This window comes from Pongo abelii, chromosome 1 (assembly GCF_028885655.2).
Source record: "Pongo abelii isolate AG06213 chromosome 1, NHGRI_mPonAbe1-v2.0_pri, whole genome shotgun sequence".
Classification (NCBI taxonomy): domain Eukaryota; kingdom Metazoa; phylum Chordata; class Mammalia; order Primates; family Hominidae; genus Pongo; species Pongo abelii.
In genome coordinates this window covers 148,896,633-148,919,044 of record NC_071985.2, presented here as the reverse complement: position 1 = coordinate 148,919,044, position 22,412 = coordinate 148,896,633, and the positions used below count along the sequence as shown (strand labels likewise).

The following is a 22,412-nucleotide window of genomic DNA, read 5'->3' as shown; positions in this document are numbered from 1 at the left end:
AATTATCATTCAAAAAAATTGTAATTCTATGATGGTTAAATTCTCACTTGCATTTATTTCATGTAAAATACGATATAAAAACAAAATTAGCTTACCCCTGCTCTGGTTTAAGGAAGATTATACTTTAAAAGTATAGTTTGCTAAATAGTTTTTAATTAGTTAACATCCACGATCATTTATTTGTAATTACATACAAGTTGTTTTTCATTATTGGTCACTCTAAGAAAAACAAGTACTTCCGACATACATTGTGTTTCAGGGTGCTTTACTTTAAAAGGACTTGGAATCAAGTTGGCAATATAAGTAGAAACTACAAAATAAATTTGAATAAAAATTTACTAACTTTCTCCCCTTTTCTCACTCCTGAGTAAAGAGGTGGCCCTAGAAAGAAGAGCGCCAAGGTTCTTTGTTCATAAACCTTAGTTTTCTCATCTGCAGAATACGGATTTAAAAACCTAATCTTAATGAGGATTAGATTATGTTTGTTTCAGAGTGACAGCATATAATCTAGAGCTCTGCCTCTTACCACTTGAGTGACCTTGGCCAACTTACTTCACTTCTTTGAACCTTTGTTCTACTCATTTGTAAAATGGGGCTAACATAGTTATCTGGCTCATGTAGGTTTGCAACTACCACTGGTATAATTTTCCCTTTCACACAGTGCTGCACGTTCTCAGATTAGCAAAAATATTATATGGAAGGGGACTCAAAGTCTTTTCTCTGAATGAGTCCCTTCTTACTGCATCTGCTTTCCTAGGGAAACAAAATTACATAGTTCCATCTCTGTTTTTGTCTAGGGTATACCAGTCATTCGTGGTAAAGGATAGAAATTGCCCCATGAAACCTCCAATTATTCATGAATAACTGGACAGTTGAAATTTCTGCCCCCTCCAGAATGTTAAAAAAACCAGTTCATAAAACATAGTCTTTTAGATGCTACATAAACAACAAATTCCTATAGAAAACTCTTCTAATAATGAAAAACAACTTGTTTGTAATTACAAATAAATGACTGTGCATGTTAACTAATTAAAAACTATTTACCAAACTATACTTTTAAAGTATAATCTTCCTTAAACCAGAGCAACAGCAAGCTAATATAAGAAGCAGAAAAAAGTGGTATAAAGAAAAAAGAAAAATAGCAAGAAATTTAAATTGCTGATCACTTTTTCTCTATCATTAACAACTTATTTCCTTAACCAATAATAAAGTTAAACTGAGAAAGAAGGGGAGACAATTTGTAAAGCTGAATTTTTTGCTTTACTTATTAGTTTTTCAGGTATAGTTATATTGTATCCATTTTTGTAATAGCTCTCAATTGTCTCCTTTGTAAATTAATGATTTACTAAGTAGATGGCTGCCCTCTTATTAGAGACCTAGAATTCAAAATTATGTTAAAGTGCCAAATTATGCACACAACCACTTTTATTATTAAAGCGGATTTATTTAAAAAGGTATACATTTAAAACTCATCCCAATGACAGTAGTATGAATATTCTGATACTAGAAAGATTCCCTCTAGAATACATCATATCAAAAGTTGTCTTTAATTTGGTATACATGTGGTTCAGTGCTATTCATTGAACTTTCTATGTATGTGGGGCAAAATATTACATCCACAACACAGAACCAAACGTGGAGATGACATTGTTGTGACACTGTTGCATGCTGACACAAAACCTCACCGCATCTAGTCCAAATCCTTGCTTCACTATTTTTATTTTATTTGAATTAATTGAAACCCAGAAAACAATATAACACATTTCCTTGGGACGTATACTCACTATGCATCTATCTCTTCAAGTCAATGGGATTTCAAATGGAGAGAAAGCAATTTACCACAACATCTACAAGTTTTTGGTCAACATTATAGACAAAGGATCAGACTTTAGAGCCCAATTGCCAGGGTTCAAATCCTGCTTCCACCAGATAATAGCTGTGTAACCTTGGGTAAGTCACTTCTTTGTGCCTTAATTTGCTCCTAAAATGATGACAGTAAAACCACATCTCTCATAGGGTTCTTATGAAGAGCAAATGAGTTACTGCTTGTATAGAAGTTGTAATGCAGTATACATTACTAATAGAATTGGCAATAATAGGAAGTTTACTAAGAATCTTTTTATCGCTCCATTTTTTGTCAGTAATGAAAAATTTTTTAGAAGTCTGAGAAATTTCAAGTCAACAGGTATTCATAAAACACCTACTATGCCTGATGCCTTGGGAACACAGAATAAATTGGGAAGTTACAGTCTATTTTAAATTTGGAATAAATGGAAAACACAGAGCAAAGTTCAATGGAACATACAACAAAAATGCTAGAGTGCCACATAATTTACCTAAGTAAAGCTAACAGCAAAATCAAGTACTCTAAGATTTATATTAATAAAAACGCAACTAACAATTGGTAATGTATTTATTTTCAGATCTACACAGAAGTTGCTAAATACAATGCTGTACATCAACAGAAGTTCTGCAGAAATAGTAAAATTTTCCTTTATCTCCACCTGGGAAGTCTGAAAACATCATAGGGCTTGTGACTGGAGCCTAATAACCCCGAGGACAACGTGGTGGGCTGAGCGAATACCTCAATGTGCGAGGGAACGAAAAGCTCGAACCACGACCGTGCCTAGGGACCAGGCTTTTCCTGCGGCCGAAGCCGGGCAGATGCATACCCAGAGGCCACCCTTGCGCGCGATCTCCAACCCGACGGTGCGGCTCCTCTCGGACCTGGAGCTGTGGGGAGAAAGCAGCCTTTTAGTGAGGAGCCGCCGCGTGGCGGGACGCAAGGGAAACCACCCGAGCCGCTCAACAGTATTCTGCGACTCCACTCCAGGGCACCGGGAACGCCAGGGTGAGGAGGGACTCTGCGTTCTGCAAAGCTAGCGGTTCCCACTCCACCTCCCACTATCTCAGCGATGGGCACCCGAGCGCCAGCCCGGGCGACCGCGGCGGAGGAGGCGGTCCACGCCACCTCAGGCCCCCGCCCCAGGCTCTGCCAGCTGGGGGTCCACCGCCAGCCCCCGGGGTCCCGGGCCTTCACGTCACTTCCGGCGCGCGCGCCCGCCTGCGAAGATACAGTCGGGTCAGGGCCTGGCCCGGGCGCGCGGCTGCCCGGGGGCGCGCAGGGAGGGCGGACCGCGCGAAGGGGGAGTGTCTGCCCGCCGCCGCCACTGCTGCTGCCGCTGCCGCTGCCGCTGCCGCCGCCGCCGCCGCCGCCGCCGCCGCTGCCGGTGCTAAGGAGTTCGCTGGAGCCCTTTCCTCAGACTCGGCCCGGTCTTCGCGCCCGGACTCCTGGCGCCAGCGCTAGGCGCACTCACCGCACTGACGGGTGCAGAAGCGGGAGTTGTCCCAGACTGTGGAGTGGCGGGCACGGCCCCAGCCCCCCTTCCCTTCCCTGACCCCTTCTTACCATCGCCCCAGACATGGGGAACGCGGCGACCGCCAAGAAAGGCAGCGAGGTGGAGAGCGGTGAGTTGAAGGCCGGGTCTGGGTATCCGCTGGGCGGGCCGGCACGGGGCACCGAGCGCCCTCCGGGTCGCAGCTTCTGAGGCCGCGGGCACGGGCCAGGCCTAGCAGCGGCCGCCGGGAGTCGTTCTGGGGGGCCAGCTGCCTTTCTCCTCCATTCTGACCCCCCAGCTCCGCGTTGAGAGCTGAGCGCTAAGGGCCGGATGTGGGGATCCTGGGAAGAGCGTTCCCTGGGATTCCCTTTCTCACTCTAGCGAGGAGGACTTGCACACGTTCTGGAACACTTCCCCAAATATGGTCCGAGGAAAGAAGTCCCTAGTGCCATCCCACCCCTGCTTTCCCCCCTCGCCGACTCTTTGGGAGCTACAGGTAGTGCTGTGGGTAAGGTTGGCTCTTCTCCCTCCATCACTTGGGTCCGACCCAACCTTATCACAAGGCGGGGGCTGCTAGTCTGGCTCTACGCAAGTGAGGCTAATCCTGAGTGGACAACCCTGCCTTAGAGATCCTTCATCTGTTCAGATTAGGAATGGAAAACATAATGAGACCAAACAAGCAACTTTATCCATTAGAGAAAAAAGCCAGGCAGGTTTGCCTTTTCTCTAGACATTCAAGGATCTGCTACAATGCCTGTAAAACTTAAAGGTCATTCGAAGTTGAAGTGCTTCCAGAACACGGTTAATTTCTTCTGAGAGCTGAAGGTGCGGGTACTCCACACTTTACATCAAACAGTAAAAAATCATGAAAATGGAATTTCTGTATGGCGATAAGATGTGTGTGTGTCTGTGTTTGTGTGTGCATGTATACACATGCGTATATATGTGTGTATATATGTGTCAGAATGGTTGTGAAATAAAAATTGGTTTGCCTTTGTAAAGTTCATATATTTTTGTAATTCAGAATGGCCAAATAACAGATGGTATTTGTTATATCACCAGGAGTGAATGACATGTTAGCACTTAAAGTAGGCCTGGTGATTTTAGTTTGTGTAAATATTACTTGTAATGTTTTCATGGTTGTAACATAAGAATTAGGCTAATTTTATAACTTTGCATGAAGAAAATAGCTTTTTCCTGTATTAATAAAGTAGAATTCATTTAGAAGGGTTTAGTCATTCATTTTGTTTAACATAAATATATCAGATTATGTGGTTTATGTTTCATCAGTAAGGTTTTGGTATTAATTTTCAGGAGCTCCAGAAAAGTTTGATGAGCTATTATATAAACCAAGAACACACAGTATGTCATACGGAGATTTAAAGAAGCCAGTGTAGAGGTAGAATGTATGTTATTTTATTATTATTATTATTTTTTGAGATGGAGTTTCGTTCTTGTTGCCCAGGCTGGAGTGCAATGGTGCAATCTTGGCTCACTGCAACCTCTGCCTCCCGGGTTCAAGGGATTCTCCTGCCTCCGCCTCCCGAGTAGCTGGGGTTACAGGTGTCCACCACCACACCCAGCTAATTTTTGTATTTTTAGTAGAGACGGGGTTTCACCATGTTGGCCAGGCTGGTCTCGAACTCCTGACCTCAGGTAATCCACCCACCTCGGCCTCTCAAAGTGCTGGGATTACAAGCGTGAGCTACCGTGCCCGACCTATGTTATCTTTTTAAAATTGCACAAATATAGTAACTAACTGTATAGGAAGTATAAAGAATGCAAAAAGTATAAAGAATTATTTTTACCTGATATGTTGTCATTTTTCGTGTTAATTTAAAGCTCTATTAACTTAAAACTTGCTAATTGTGTTACAAAAGAGTGTGCTTGGAGAATGATTATATTAGTAATTTTCATTAGCAAGTGCTGACCTGTATAATGTTTATATTTTGGATAATGATAGTAGACTCTTCTGTGACCTATATGTTTTTCATTAAGTTACCAAAACAATTCTCCCTTAGTATTAATTTGCAACTCATAGCTCCGAAATAACCTTGGAATATTTACTGAAAACAGAATGGAAACTTTAAATGTTTATCTGAACATATTTAAATTATTTCTATGGATAAATTCTTTCCTATGTTTTAAGTGTTAATGACAATCTAGTTCTTAAGTATGTTAGTCAGCTTTTTGTGTAACTTTATTTATGGAAACTGAAGGTCATTATAATAGTTTAAAAAGCTGTTGTGAAGTGACCAAAAAAAATAGCATGTTATGTGTCATAGGGAAAATTATTTGAAATGTCACGTGTTGATTAATGTTTGTAATTTCATTTGGAGCAATGTTATCAGGTATATGTTGCTGTTCTGTAGTGAACAAAGAAATTGTATTTTAAACTTAATGAAAGAACTCTTATCGTTACGTACCTAACTGTTCTGTGTATTTTTTTAAAGAATTATTCTTGAAAATTTGTTTTTCAAAACTTTTAGAAATATATGATGTTAGAGATCAGCCTGTACAATCATTCCCTTTCAAAGATCCTGACCTCCGAAGAAGCTGGAGTTGAGATCATACTGTTAGTAATAACAGAGTAAGGAATAGAGTCTGATGCCTGGACTCCATTCAGCATCAATAAATAATCAATTAATATGTTTATTTTCAAAATATTCACCAAATGTTTTAGTTTCAATTAAAGACTATAAATAAAAGCTAAAAAATGTTACTGTCTAATGGGAAAGAAAATATGTATATATAAGAGTTACCTGAAAGGCAAAAATACAAGTGCTAACATTATGGAAAGTGGAATTAGAACTCTGAAAATTGCTGTATGAAAATGTTTGATTTGAAAAGTTGATTAAAAATATCAAGTCAGTTAAGATCTCATGTTCAGTTAGCACCAAGCTTCAGAAAGGCACGTGATTCCAGAGCTTAGTTCTAAAAATATTCCAGAAGAATGAAGTTAGGCATAAAGGTAATTTAGAAGGGTCTTGGTTAACTTTATCTGGTGCCTGTATTGTACTCTACTGAACCTTTTCCCTCTGTTAGAATTAACATTTTCTGGGGTAAGACCTAAAAGCTAGGTGAGAGTCCATCTTCATCTCCACAGGTTTTGTAGATAACATTCACTTAGGTACCTGTTGTTCTGCTGTAGTGAATTAGGAAATTGTATTGATGTGTCTCAAAACTTAATGAAAGAATAACTGGTACTATTACATACCTAACTCTTCTGTGTGTGTTTTTAAAATTAGTCTTGACGATATATTCCTTTCAAAATTTGGGTGTAGTTATTTAAACATCAGCTAATACAGAGAAACATAAACTTTTAGAAATATGATAAACTTCTCAGAGAAGTTTTAAACTCTTGTCAGTTAAGTTTGTTTTACTTATCCAGTCTTTTACTTTTACACCAGCCCCAGTCACCAACACACCAAAAAAAACATGCTACTTCTTTTAACCTGGGAGGGGTTTTTATTTATTTCATTTTAAAAAAATACTATACCTCCAGGTTGCCTATGGGGCTTTGTGTTATACATTCATTGCAAAAATGTTGAGGCCAATGGGTGAAAAGTGTTGGTAGAGATTTGAATGTAGATTCTTTCATGACTGCAAGTCGTAAAGTTACCATGTGACCTAGTGTTCACATATGATCTTTGAATGTTTTCCAGAGTATCTCTCTGTCCTGTGGATTTGAAAGTCAATAGGAATTAATCAAAGAAAGCCACCAGTAGACTAGGTTCAACAAAAATGCAAGTTTGTTAACAACTAACATTTTTTGAGGACTAATATGTGCCAGGTTCTGTAATGCTTTCCATGTATAAACTTTTACTTAATCTTTTAAACTGTAAAGCACTTGAGTTATTCCTTCATTTATGGATGAGGAAATGAAGGCTCCAAGAGCCTAAGTGACTTGCTTAAGGTTGCATAGCTAGTAAGTCAAGAAGCAACATTTAAGTTGAGGCAACTGTAACCCCAGAACCTGAAATTCTAACTACTTTGCTGAACAACCTCTATATCCAATAGAATAGCCGATGCTAAGACACACAGAATAGCTTAGACAATTATAGCACATTTCAGTTTTCAAACATGACTTTATTTGGTATATTAAAATCTTAAGTGAAAAAGATTTTTTTTCTTGTACCATTCTCTGGATTTTTATCATCATTATCTTTTCAGATTCAATATAGTAGAATTTCAAATTAAACCACATAAAACTAATTTTATGTGCTTAAAGCCTTAATTACTACAGTACTTATATTTATTTTTTCCCATTTGTAAATGTATACTTTTCCCTTCTTGCCCAATAGTCAATAAAAAAATTATTATTTGAACTTGTATTACCATTTTAAAAGTATTGGCAAATTCTTATTTCACCATGATTAGAGTAGCGCTGTCCAATCAAACATTCTGTGATAATGGAAGTGATGTCCACCTATGCTGTCCACCGTTGTAGCTACTAGCCACATGTCTCTTGAGCACTGGAAATGTGACTAGTATCACTGAGAAACTGAATCTTTAACTTACATGTGGCTAATTAGTGTTTGGTATATTGGACAACACAGGTTTAGAACATAGTTGTTTTTGCATTTAATAAAAATGCCAACCCATCTTTCTGTCATCTTGGTTATTTGTGGATCCTTACAAGTGTGTGTAGATGAACGGAATGCTGGATTTATTTTTTCTCATTTAAGAATTAACTTATTTCCTCAGAATAAGCATTTATAAACTTAGTGAGCAAATTATTATAGTTCAATAATTTGTGTTTAATTTATTAACTAAAAAGTTAGATTATTTTTGGGGCTGTACTAGAATTAAAATTTTGTGATTTTTAGTAATCTCAGTGAATATTCTTCTATTGAAAAATTTTTGTAGATTTAAATACAATATAGTGATTTCTTATATCTTACTTGGGTCTTTGCACCTTTCAATTATCAAAGGAAAATCAGTAGCAGATATTTGTTCCAATTCTGTAGAATGCAGAGGTACTTGGGAAATCTTTCTTGGGTGTAAGACAAAAAAAATCAAAACAATCAGTTATGCAATTTTGATGATAAATACATATGATCTCATCCAGTTCCATGATTCTGTGATTCTGTTTGTGCAGATTGTGTACTGTATCAAATTATCTCTTGTTCAGGAACCATTTTTCTTATTCTCCTCCTCAGTGTCCTTCACTTAGGCTGTAGACAGATTGTTGCTTTTTCATTGCCAGCAGCAGGATAATTAGAGGCATGAAAGCCAGCTTAGAAAAGTAAGCCATGGCTGAGTGACAGAAGCAGCACGTGAGAAGGTCCTAGGTAAGCCAAGATAGCTATTAAGATCCTGTCAGATAATTAATAGTTGACCATAATTCATTTTGACATTCCATTAAATTAATTTTTAAAAATTAGTACAACTTATGAAGTTCTATATCTAGGTGATAAATGTTTGTATACGTGGTTGATCAAATTTCCTCAGATTAATAAATCCTAAATTCTTAGTGAATAACATTGTGTTAAATAGAAAAGTGTGAAATTTATGAAAGGTAGATATGCTTAGGTCACTATCATTTTGGGTATTTAATCTTACTTTTAAATGTATTCCTTCAAGAATGTCCTGTATAGTTCTTTGTTCATTGCTTCATTCATTCCTTTATTCAGTACACATAATTGAGCTCCTAAAATGTGACAGACTCTACACAAGACTATGGGAATAAAGATTGAATAGGACACAGTACCTGCTCAGGGTGCCCATATTCCAGAAGGGGGAAGATAGACATGTCAACAAACACATGAAACCTGCCACAAATTCTTTCATTAAAGTTCAGCTGGGGAACCAAGGGAAAGAATGGTCATTTCCACTGGGATGGGGAGGAAGAGGTTCAAAAAGGACTTCAAAGAGGAGTTGAACCGTGACTTGAGCATTGAAAATGATAAATGTTCATCAGATGGATTATAGGAGGAAGGGTGTTCTGAGTAGACAGAGCATTGATAAGTGAAGATGCAGAGGAGTGAAACCGTAACATATTCAGGATAAGGAAGTAAGTTGCCCATTATGATTAAATGATGGAATGTGGGGTTGGTGATAGGAAGAGGGGACATTGTATAATGATAGATGAAACTGAAGAAATGGACAGAGGGCCACATAATGGAGAGAGTTTGAATTTTATCTTTTAGACACTAGGGAGCCATTGTACACTTGGAAATTAGAGAGAAACGTGATACAATTTGGGTTTAAAAGAGATTACTTTGGTGGTGATGTGAAGATACATCATTATGGAGCAAGTGGAATAGATGCAAGATCGATTATAAGACTCCTGTGATAATTTGGGTGAGGGATTTTGAGGGTCTGAACCAAGGTGGTAGAGGTAGGGATGGAGAAAAGGATCTGAAATGGGAGAAATCTGAAAAATGGAGCAGAATGTATTTTACTGATTGCATGTGGGAAATGAGGAAAAGGATGATTGGGGATGACACATTAAGTTTTTAGCTTCAATGCCGTGGTAGATGGGTTGTAACACCAGTAATAGAGTCAGGAAATGAATATAGAGGGCAGGAGTACATTGGGGGTTGGGGTGGGGACATACTGAACTCGGGATACCCGTGGCATTTCTGATAAATGGTAGCTGATTGGTTATGGTATGTGTGGATTGTCTTTTATCTCCCAGCCTTGGGGGAAAATGACCTTGGATGGTCAAGGGACCTTTTCCACATTTTATCCTCATTTTACTCTTTTCAAAGACAACTGTTTAGAAACTATAGAAACTATAACATCTGGCATAAATTACATAAATTAAGATTTCTATATACTAAAAGTTTAGCCTTTTTGTTTTGAAAAGAGGAAAGCCAAAGTACTGATGAAAACAATGTAACTTTTAAAGAAACAAAGTAATTTAAAATCATTAAAATATTACTTTTATAATTTAAGTGTGCGTCCTCTAAGCTATTCAGTTTTGTAGTTATACAGGGTAGTGGAAAGAACATGTAAAATATAGCACCAACATCTATTATGTACTAAGTAAATGTCAGTTTTATTCCCCTAGAGTCCTTTAACATGGATGTTTAAAAGTTCAGATGTAATTTAGTAGTAAAATCAGAAACTTGAGAGTAAGAAAAATCTAGATTGTCTTTTTTCTAATATCTCACTTTGGACAAATGTTTTAATATCTCCAAGTGACGGTATAAAATCAAGAGGGATGGATTGGATAATGACACTGTGATCTCTTCTTCCAGCTTTATAATCCAATGCTTCTATTATATTTATTAAAAGAAAAAATACACACTTAGGAAGCAGCAAGATGAGGGAATAAATCATAAAAAGTGCTCACAAAATGTGTGGACAGAGAAGTGGCAAATGATCCTCAATTGAGCAAATAAATATATGGTAATGTATTTAGGGAAAACTTTTGATCTACATTTAAGGAATGATAGTAAAGGACAGGAGTGCCCTTGTCAGGCAGGGAGGGCTGGGCTGTGCATCCCTCTGCTCGCGCTGCAGGGAAATGTCTCAGTGACTTTTCCTGAGGAGGTTCCTGGCCTTGGTTGTCTCCAGGAAGCCCTCTCAGGATCGGTGGCTACTTCTCACTTCCGGAGCCCTGCAGACCCCACAGTGCAGTCCTGGTGGCCTGGCTGTAACACCCAACTCAGCCCAGACCATATACACCACCAGCATCTCCTCGATGACCATTAATATGGTCAGGATGGACCTGACTTTCAAGACCAACAGTGAGACACCAGTGCTTGTGAATTTCCACGCACAGTGGTGTGGATGGACCCTGCAAGATCCTGGGGCTGAGGTTAGAGAAGATGGTGGTCAAGCAGCATAGGAAAGTGCTGATGGCCAAGGTGGATACTGATGACCACACAGACCTCGCCATTGAGTATGAGGTGTTGGCGGTGCCCACTGTGCTGGCCATGAAGAATGGGGATGTGATGGACATGTTTGTGGGCATCAAAGATGAGGATCAGCTGGAGGCCTTCCTGAAGAAGCTGATTGGCTCACAAGCAAGGACAAGTGCTGGTTCCCTTGCCCCCATGGGACCCCAGTAGAACTCGGCCCTTCCTGCTGCCTCCCTCCTGTCTGGCCCCTGGGGCCCAGGCTGCAGCCATGAGTGCTTCCGAGCTGGCGGACTGCCCAGGGACCATCAGAGGATGGTGCTGCTGCTGATCCGGGGACTGCCTTCTTCCCTCCCACATGCCTTTCGTCCCCTCCCTCTAGGGCCTGTGGCAGTTCTCTCAAGATGCATAGAGAGAGCCCAGGCCAGCGCACAGCACTCCTGGTCAGGCAGCCACACCTTGGTCCTCATCTCTGGTCCCTTCCGATCTGAAGCCTCGTGCCTGGCTCATCTGCCACCTGCATTTCTCTTTCTTGCTGCTGTTTTGTAAAAAGAAAAAGAAAAAAGAAGCCCAAACTAGTGAGAATAATATATAACTCTCTCATTTTTTGTAGGTCTGTAATAAAGAACTTAGTCATCCCTTCCACCTCCTACTGTGAAGAGCAGACCCTGGGTCCCACACTCAAATCCCCTGTAGTTGCCCATCCCCACCCCTCAGGGAGCCCCCTCCCAGCTAGCCTCCCAGGCAGGGGACACAGAAAATGAATGGTGGGCTGGGGAGCCCTGGAGAGCCTTGACTCTGGAAGTCTCGAGGCACATCCTTTGCTCCTTAGCTGGCCTGTTGGTCCTCTGAGCATGGGGCTTAACTGTGAACAAATCAGACAATAAAGCAAGGGTCTGCACCTAAAAAGACAAATTTATGAATTACTGTACTGATCTTTGAAGATATTTTCATGTTCTACTACAAGTAAAGGAGCCATCAAAATGTTCGCCATCAGGGCAGAGTCTTGGAAATAAAACATGAAACATTCTACTCTTATGTGAAACCATTAGTGTACTGTGTGTAGTTGTGGTGTTTTGTGTATAGCAGAACCAGAGAAAGTTTAGATCAGGCAGCTAACAGGAATAAGAGCATGGGAAGTCTATTGTGTGTGAATAAACTATATATATATATATATTTCATTTAATCTAGAAAAATTAAAGTTACATGATTAAAGTGTATAAAATCAAGTGGCATGGACAGAAAATCTGGGATTGCTCACCTAAACTTGAAACACTAGAACTCAAGGACTATTCTTCCAAACTTATAAAAGCTAGTTGTAGAACAAGTAAAATGAATTATCGTAAAACCTTGACATAGACTGGGCTTAGACAATAAATGTATTTAACTGATTAGTCATTTATGTTTAAAGGTGAAACATATGTGTTTACAAATTTAGGTAGTATTTTTAGCAATTTCAAAAGCTAGATAATGCTTTTTTACTCTTTAAAATTATTTTTTATTTTTATTTATTTATTTTGAAACAGAGTTTTACTGTGTTGCCCATGCTGGACTCAGACTCCTGGGCTCAGGCAGTCCTCCTGCGTAGCTGGGACTGCAGGTGTGTACCATCGAGGCTTGTTTTTTTTGCTCTTGATAGGTTTTATAATCTCTCTAGCCCCCAGCACTTTCCAAAAGAATCATCAGTATTTATAAGATAAGTCTTCTTGCTAATACTAAGGTTTACTACTATTATGCAAATAAATAGTTTCCCCTGATACGGTGGTATAGCTTAAATTGCTTTTAGTGGATTTCTTTATTTTAATTTGCTATAATTAATTTATTCATTTAGTTCATTTTTATTCCCTAACCAGTGAAATAGGAAGTAAAGAGTTGTCTTCATGTAGCTTATAGTCTGGTAAAAGATTTAGACAAGTAAAAGCACAATTATGAGAATGTTGTAGGAAGTGGATTATAGGACGTGTTTTTTTGTAATGTGAATTAAATTCAGTAATGCTATGTATCTATGCAGAAAATTTTCCGAATCAAATTTGGGATTCTTATAAGTTAAATTGATACACTAGCATAATTGAAATTAGTTCTGTCTTAGAAAATCCAATGTAGATGCCATATTTTTTATCTGGCCTGGTGTAGCAAGGTATAAAGTCCCAGGTTCTATGGCCATAGTTTAATGTTATATTCACTGTTGTCTTCTATTCATATGTTAACTTTTCAGGGACATCTGAAACTTGTTTTGTTGTAAGACAGCTGTGGAATCTAAACTTTTAGGTCTGTGACAAGCCTGTTTTCTCGATCTGGACTTTGTCCTTAGAAAATTAAAGAGACTATTCTTGTGATCTTATTAGTTTAGAGTCCTGTTTAGTAAAATGAATATTCCATTTCTATTCTGTATTCTTTGTGAGTAGATGACCATATAGCGTCAGCAGGCCATTGTTATATGTGAGCCACAAACTTGAGAGAACATGTTGGTATAGATATTACTTCTTTTACAGGGGTTAGCTATACTGGTAACTTAGCTCTTTCAATCTTAGCTCAGCTCCCTCTGAGTAGGAGCCATGACAGGTTAAACTGTGGAAGAATATGAGCCTCACTTTAGGCTGTAGTCTTGAGGTCATGAATAAGCCATAGTTCAATTCATAGAATGACAGGCAAAACATTCACTTATTTGTCTTTCATTCATTCTTAATCAGTACTTATTGAGCACCTACTTTAAACCAGGCACTATGCTAGTCTGTAGATGCAAATAAAAATAAGACTTGGTTCCTGTCCTTTAATTGGGAGACAGATACAGATATTTATAGTAAGGCATACAATGATACATAGGTGCCTGAGATTAATACTAGGGTGAAAATGTAGCATAGGAGTTTATATAGGAGTAGTACAGAATTTCTGAGATCATCTTGGGAAATAGACTGAAACTGACTGAAATGGAAACTTACTTTGAGTCCATTTTGGAGATATTTACATCTATAATTGTAGCACTTGTACTACTTTGCTTTTTCAACTCTTATCCCCACTACAGTGTGATCTGGCAAAGCAGCGTCTATGTTGTTTAGTGTTTTAATCTCTGGAATGTGGCACAGTTCTTGGCTCATGTCATGGTGGAAGCTAAAATCATGGATAGTTAAATGGATCAAAAATTCAAACCTTTTGTAGAAGCGTACATCCTCCTCCCTTTCCTCCATTGGCAGGAACTTTGTCAGTAATGTATTGACTATTTGGGGATAATAGTTGATTAATGTGATAAGATGGTACCTCTTTCCCCCCTTTTTATAGTATATAGTAACTTCTTTGACATTTATATATCAAAATTATATCACAGTTGGTATGGGGAGATTGGTCTCAGGCAGGTAGGAAGAAGACACTGGACTAGGAAAAACTAGAGTATTATGCTCCCAACCTTTTGAAAGATTTGTTATTCGAGGCATGTATCATTCAACTGTGCCGCTGTGTTTCTCATCCTTGTTGCTGTCATTTACCAGTCTCTTGCTTACTTCTTATTCATCAAATATTTTGGCATCTGGCCCACAATGTTTCTCTATACTCTAAGCTCTGCATTCATCCTGGATGGTTTCAAATTCTATGTTAATGACTCATCTATCATCACTGCACCTCTGTTCTTTGAACATGTTATCTTTTATTCCCCTTTTGTTCATTCAGATGTCTGGTCTTGCCAAGGACCTTGTCATATTCATTAACTGCTCAAGAATCACCAATGTGTGTGATTCTTTGATCACAATTTCCTCTCCTTTTTGCTTGCTTTTTAAATATTTCCATTATGATCATTCTTCATCAGAACCTCTCATCCATTTATCCATCAGTCCTCTCACTTTCATTTTTTCTTCTTAACCATTTTAGATTACTTGGTCCCAAAATTCCTTTGCACATCTGCCTCTTTATCAAATCTCTCTAACAAAAAATAACTCATGATAAACTCAGCTATGTTCTTTCTCAGTGCTTTCAGTCAAGAGCTAAGCACTGCTAGAGAAAGCCACACAGAAGAACACTAGAAATTTACTGTCATCAACCTCAAATGAGCTGTCAACATGACTTTACAGTTTTACCACATTTCTCTGATCAACTCTGTCTCTCATTCTTCACAAGTTCTATTTCATTTCTCTCTCTTTATACCTCTGACTTCTCCATTATCTCTCTCATTCTAAGTCATGATATTACATCATATTTTACAAGGAAAATAAAAGCTATCAGACAGGAACCCCTTTAACTTCTTCCTATTAAACGTTCACACCTACTGTGTTTTAACTTGACCATCTTATTCTGTTATAATAGATGAGTTGTCTGTTATATTTATCTATTGTTACATCATGCAGGACTCCTAAATTTAGCAGCTTAAAGAGTGACAACATTTATTTTACTTATGAAAGTAAGTAATTTGGGCAGAGCTCAGCTATGCGCTCTATATGACATCAGCTATCTTAGCTCTGCTAATAAATCACTGCTATGGTTTATGGGGACTAGAAACACATAAAGCCTTGCCCATTTACATGTTTCCCTGTTGATGCTGGCTGTACAGGTAATTTGAACCTTACCTGGGACTGTCAGCTGAAGCACCTACACATGACCTCTACATGTGGCTTGGGCACCATATCATGTGGCTAAGTTCCAAGAAGGAGGGAGAGAGCCAAGTGTAAGCTGTATCACCTTTTATGACCTAGCCTCCAAAGTCAAGCAGTGTCACTTCAGCTGCATTCTGTTTGTTAAGTGAGTCACTTAAATGAGTCTGTATCAAGGGAAGTTGAATTAGATTCTGGCCTTTGATGGAAGGAGTTAGAAAAATTTGGGGACATGTAGAAATCACATTGTACATCTTTCTCTGCAAGCCCAATGACTCCACTATTACTTTGGATCCCAACCCCTCCTGCTTTCCCAGGAGTCTTTGTATTCTTATCTTTTATATGTATAATAATATGTCTTCTCATTTATTTAAAAAACGGGTACCCCTTTTCCCTTCACTTTCAGTTTTCTCTTTGACCCTACTTTCTCTTTCCCTTTCTCATCGCTCACCTACTAAAGTGAACTGGCCTGTGATTTACAGTATGTGAGATCAAATCAGTTGACTTTGGTGCCCAGGCAGTTAATTTTAATGTGTCTTGGATAAAACCTGAGACGAGAAGAAAGAAAAAAGAGAAAAATGTTCTTTTTCTGCTCTTGCTGTATTATAGTTACTTACAATCAAGATACAGAGAACTTAAATTTAATGTAGTTCAGCTTTTAGAATATAACATGTTTGAATGTTGTGGTCTGCATATTAATATTTAAGTATTAACTTGAAGTTATATGAAGTATGTAACAACATAAAAAATGTCAAACTAGGTTACATGCACAACCTGGTTTAATATATAAGAACGTGTTCTCTAAATACCTTTAGAATCTTTGACCTAACAATTTCTTGGTTCTTTATGATTAGATTTAACTTTCTTGTTTTTTTGGTTTTTGTTGTTGTTGTTGTTTTGAGACAGGGTCTCGCTGTGTTGCCCAGGCTGGAATGCAGTGGTGTGATCATGAGTCCCTGCAACTGCTGCCTCCTGAGCTCAGGTGATCCCTCCCACCTTAGCCTCCTGAGTAGCTGGGACTACAGGTGTGTGCTGCCCTGCCTGGCTAATTTTCATATTTTTGGTAGAGACGGGGTTTTGCCATGTTGCCCGGCCTGGTCTTGAACTTCTGGGTTCAAGCGATCCACCCACTTCAGCCTTCCAAAGTGCTGGGATTACAGGCATAAGCCACCACAATCTTCTTGTTCTATTACTCACACAAGTTTAGCATGAGAAATAAACACGTTAATGACTTCTTATCTTTAATCTTTGTTGTACTCAAGGGCATCAGTGACCCAAGAATCTTCAGATGTTTTTTCCCAGTGATATCTGTAACAATAACAGTGGGAGCCATAGTGGAGGTAGAGTGGGCAGAAGGAAACTTTTTTGGTTTTTGTTATGATTGGTTTTTGTTGTAATCTACTTTATAATATTCTGTGTAGTAGAATTGAGAAACTATGTTACAGTAGTACTATTTTCAAGTAAAAATTTAAAGTATACCATACATTTCAAAAGTATTCAAATCCTCATTTATAGGCTAATGAATTTGATAAAGTGAACACTCATGTGAATTTTCACCCATACCAAGAAATAGAATATTATTGAAACCCCAGAAACTTCCCTCCTGCCTGTACCCAATCATTACTAGATTTAAAATGCGGAATACTGCATCATGTTTTCCTTTGTGACTGCCTTCTTTCACTTATGTATTTGTGACACTTATCCATGTTTTTGTCATAGCAGTGATTTATTAATTTTCACAGATATATATCATTGTATAAGTATAGCAAAACATATTTTTTCTATGGTTGATGTAAATTTGGGTTGTTTCCAGTTTGGAGCTCTTATAAATAATGCTTTGAACACAGTTGTACATGATTTTTGGTAAATATATGTATGTTTTGGTGAATATGTATTTGATGAATATGTGTTATGTATACACTCATACATACATGCATATATACATGCATATGTGTCTTTGTGTGTGTGAGAGAGAGAATGGTGTTGAATTAATTGCTGGATTTCTGGGTCACAGATCATGTGGTTCTGGTAAATACCACCAAATAAATTTTCAGATTGGTTGAACCTGTTTCTAACCAGCAGTGCTTAGGGTTTTAGTTGCTCCACATCCTTCCCAAACTTGATGTTTTTCATATTTCTAATTATACCTATTCTGGTAAACATTTCCTGGTTATAATTTGTACATCCCTTATGACTGATAGTGTTGATCACTTTTTCATGTTGGTATTGGTCATTTGGATATCCTCTTTTTATAAAATGTTTTTTTTTCAGGTATTTCCCCATCCCTCTTTTGCGGTATTCTGTTGTCTTTTTCAAAAACATTGATTTGTAGAGTTATATAACATGGGTACAGGATTTTCCCCCCAGACATATGTACTACAAATGTCTTCTTCTGTTTCATAGCTTGCCTTTTCACTTTCTTAACGATGTCTCCTTCATACTGTTTAATAATTTTCAAACTTACAAATAATTTACAAATTATTTCCTTTATGATTTGTGTTTTGTTTGGCCTTCTTCAGTCTTCTTTTAAGAAGTTCTCACTACCCTAGGGTCATAGATATTTTCCTATGTTAGGTTTAGAAGCTTTCTTTTGCCTTTCATATTTAGAACTACAGTCTGTCTGGAATCAAGTGTGTGCATCTCTCTCTCTCTCTCCCCCCCCCCCCCCCGTGTGTATGTGCTTCTGTGTGTGTGTGGTGAGGTAGGAGTCATTTGTTAATATCAGTATTTGACACATCACCATTTAAAAGGAAAAAGAAGTTGTCCCTTCCCCAAAGCACTGTAATGACATCTTTGTTATCAAAGGCTGAATATATTTGGTTTACTTCTTTTCTGTTCCATTGGTTTTGTCTATTTTAGTGTCGGTACAAAACTGCATAAATGCATATAACTTTATAACAGAAGTCATCATAATCAGTAGTATAAATCCTAAAACTTCGTATTTTACAAAAATTTTGAATATTCTTTCTTTTTGATTTTCCTTTAAAAAGTTTAAATCAGCTTGTCAATTTTCACATACATAATTATATACACGAACCTTATAGGAATCTTGAGATTGCATTGAATATATAGTAGTTTGAGAAGAATTTTCATCTTTATGATATTGAATTTTTAAGTCCATTTATTTAGATCTACTTTAACTTCTTTTAGTAATCTTTGTAATATTCTGTAACTTCTTTTAGTAGTGCTTTGTAATATGCTGTTTAAATTTTAAATATAATTTTAAAATTACATTTATTCTTAGTTTCACATGCTTTTTTATGTTACTATAAAGGGTATCAGTGTCAAAGTTTTATCTTCTAATTTTTCATTGTGAGTATATAAGCATAGGGTTAGAAATTTTATGCTGACCTATCTAGTGATCTTGCCAATTTTATTAACTGTAAGTTATTTATAGATACATTTAGATTTTACATATACACAAATCACTTTTTTGCTTAATTTTGACAGTATAAATTTTTTCCTTTTAGTCCTTTTACATTTTTTTCTTGCCTTATTGCACTGATTAGGATTTGCAATACAATAGTACATAGAAATCATGATAACAGCCACACTTGTCATATTCCTGGTGTCACTGAAAAGCTTTCAATATTTTGGAACCAGGCAGAAAATTTTTAAGATATCCTGTTATCTGTTTAAGGAAGGTTTCTTCTATTCCTGGTTTGCTAATTATTTTTCCTTTGAGAATGGGTATTTAATTTTATCAAATGTTATTTCTGCATCTATGAGTTTTGAATGTTAAATTAATATTGCATACCTGGAATAAACCCATTCTGGTTGCAATATATTGTCCATTTCATATCCTTTTTTAATGTAATAGTGAATTTGGTTTGCTAAAATGTCTCAGTGTGTTTTCTTTTTATCATTATTCCATTGTTTTTTCTTTGACTAATGGCTACATTGGTTAGTTTTCAAATATTTGGGGGTTTTTAGCTTAGTTTCACTGTGTTCAGAGAACATGTTTGGAATGATTTCAGTTCTTTGAAGTTTGTCGATACTTGCCTTATGGGTCACCATTATAGCCATATACAGTAGTCATTTGTAAATGTTCCAATAACTTTCGAAGAGACTGTCTATTCTGCTTTCGTTGCCTACATGTACTCTCTCTCTCTCACACACACACACACATACACACACTAAGACAATTCACACTGAATTCAAGGTATTCTGTATCATGTTATATTTCTTTAGAGAGGACTTATTTTACTTCTGGTGTGATTCAATATTATTTTTACTAATTACAGTCATGTGGTATGTAACAACATTTCAGTCAAAAACATACTGAATATACAATCATGGTTCCAATAATTATACTACTTTATTTTTAATGTACTTTTTATATGTTTAGATACACAAATACCATTGTATTACAACTGCCTACAGAATTCAGTATAGTAACATGCAGTATAGGATTGTAGCCTAGGAGCAATAGGCTATCCATATAGCTTAGATATCTAGTAAGCTATACGATCTAGGTTTATGTAAGTGCACTCTATGATGTTCGTACAATGACGAGATTGCCTAATGACACATTTCTCAGAATGTATCCCTGGCATTAAGTGACACATGACTGTATTTAACACTCCATCATGCATTATTATTATTGTTCAGGGCCCTCAATATTTATTTATATTTATCCCATATTTGCTGTTTTTTTTTTTTGCACTTATTCCTTCATGCATTCTCTGGTCTAAGTTACTTGTGCCATAAATGAGTCTTATGTAAAGGTGTCCTAGTGATGAATTATGTCAGTTTTTATTTATCTGGATTTGTTAATTTTTTAGCTTCACTTTTTCCGGATATATTTTATAAGTATAGAATTTTAAGTTGAGAATTACTTTCTTTGAACACTTTGAAGATGTTTCATCATGTTTTGTTTTCCATTTTTTTTTGAGAAATCAGCTGTTAGTCTCAGTGTTGCTTTTTGAAGGTAGTATATCTTTTTTTTTTTCTTTGGTTGCTTTGAGATTTTCTCTTTGCCTTTGGTTTTCAGCAGTTTCACAATATGCCTAGGTGATTTTATTCCCCCTACTTTCTGTTTGCAACTTTTTAGAATCATGGCTCAAAATGTTTTATTTATTTAAGACAGTTTTCAATAAGCATATCTTAATATGTTGCCTCTATCCCGTCTTTTCTTTCCTATTCTTCTGAGATACCAATTACATGTATATGTAAAATTTCTGATATATAATTTCAATTATTATATTTTAATCTCTAGATTTTCCAGTTGATTTTTGAGTTTCTACTTATAAATTTTTCTACTCATTTATATTTTTGTACAAATTAATCATAGCTATATTAAAGTTCATGTCTGAATTTACAATTTTTATTACCAGTGTGTTTTTCTATAGTATGTTTGTTCTCTTATTTTTGGTTATTTGGTCTTATTTTTTGGCATGCCTGGGAATCTTTAATTGAATGTATTTTGTATCATGTTATATTTCTTAAGAGAGGACTTATTTTGGCTGATGGTTAGAGTTAGGTCAGATTATGTTGATCCAGTCAACAATTAAGATGACTTGTTGGCTGTTCTCAGTCTTTGTGAGGCTTGGTATATTTCCTATTCTTACTCCTATCGATGGAGCCTTTCAGTGGTTTTGACTGAAAGCCTGGTGGTGTTTATCAGGGCCCTACCTCATGCTAGCCCTGAACTTCAATTTTTCTTTCTCACTGTGAGATTACTGAAATATTTGCTTAGTTTTCTAATCTCCTAAAAAGGTGCTTCTCACTATCTGTTCTTTAGTGTCATGCCTTAGGTATCTTAAACATCTGAATGCTTCAAGAAGAAAAAGTAGTACAGAATGTTGGGATTTTTATTTCTGGTTTCTTGGCCCTAAAGTCTCTGAATTCCATTTTTTTTCCCTTGTCAGCCAAGTGTAATGTTGAGTATCTGAGCCTTAGCTTTTTGCATGTCGTTTCTACCAATTGGGGAAATGCCCTGAGGGCAAAAGCAGTAAAGAATATTGATCTCTAATCATTTCCCATCTTTTCAGGACCTTGGTGTTCCTCAAAACCTGCTGACTCCTTTGCTAATACTTTCAAAGAACTCTTATCCCCATTCCTACCAATATTTATGTTATTTTAACAAGAGGTTTTTTTATATGTCACTTTATTGAAGAAGAAATCCCTTGATAGTATTTTTTCTTTTTGTAAATCTGTGCAATGAATCATAGTATAAAGTGTGCACATTTTTAAGCTTATAGATTGAAGAGGTTTTACAAATGAATTCCTCATATAATCGTGACTAGATCAATATATGCAAATTAACAGCATTCTAGAAGCTTCCTTTGTCCCTCCAGAGTCAGTAAGCATGCTTCCCTCAGACGTAACCACTATTCTCATTTCTGTCACCATAGATTAGTTTCTCCTGTTTTTGAGCTTTACTTAAGTAGAATAACAATTATACTGTTTTGTATCTGGGATTTTAATTTCAACATTGTTTGCAAAATTTAGTCCTGTTGCTGAAGGTAGGGTTCTTTACTTTTTGTTAATGTATAGTGTTCCATGGTGTGAATACACAATTTATTTTTTCTTTCTACATTTGATGGTAATTGGGTTGTTTTCGAGTTTGGGACTATTATGAATAGAACTTCTGTGAACATTGTTGACCATTTTTGTGCATTTTCATACACCTCTATACTCATTTCTGTTAGGTATATACCTATAAATGGAATACTGTCATAAAGTAT

At 36.9% G+C, this 22,412-nt stretch overlaps 2 protein-coding genes across 3 annotated transcripts in view; both read left to right on the top strand.

The window, feature by feature from the left end:
- The first annotated feature begins 3,057 nt into the window (after window positions 1-3,057).
- PRKACB (protein kinase cAMP-activated catalytic subunit beta) overlaps window positions 3,058-22,412 on the top strand; it is a 156,971-nt gene continuing 137,616 nt past the window's right edge. Inside the window, exon 1 of one of the 2 annotated variants that reach the window (XM_009248536.4) lies at window positions 3,058-3,468. In XM_009248536.4, the coding sequence (XP_009246811.1) occupies window positions 3,423-3,468 (46 nt within the window). In that variant the 5' untranslated portion in view covers window positions 3,058-3,422. The remainder of the gene's footprint in view (window positions 3,469-22,412) is intronic. The other variant, XM_054547598.2, reaches the window with a different exon arrangement.
- On the top strand, window positions 3,467-12,604 carry LOC100936700 (thioredoxin, mitochondrial). The gene is given in 4 exon segments (XM_054532443.2): window positions 3,467-11,007; window positions 11,010-11,032; window positions 11,034-11,082; window positions 11,084-12,604. Coding segments are annotated over 4 exon segments (621 nt in total). The 5' UTR covers window positions 3,467-10,737; the 3' UTR covers window positions 11,363-12,604.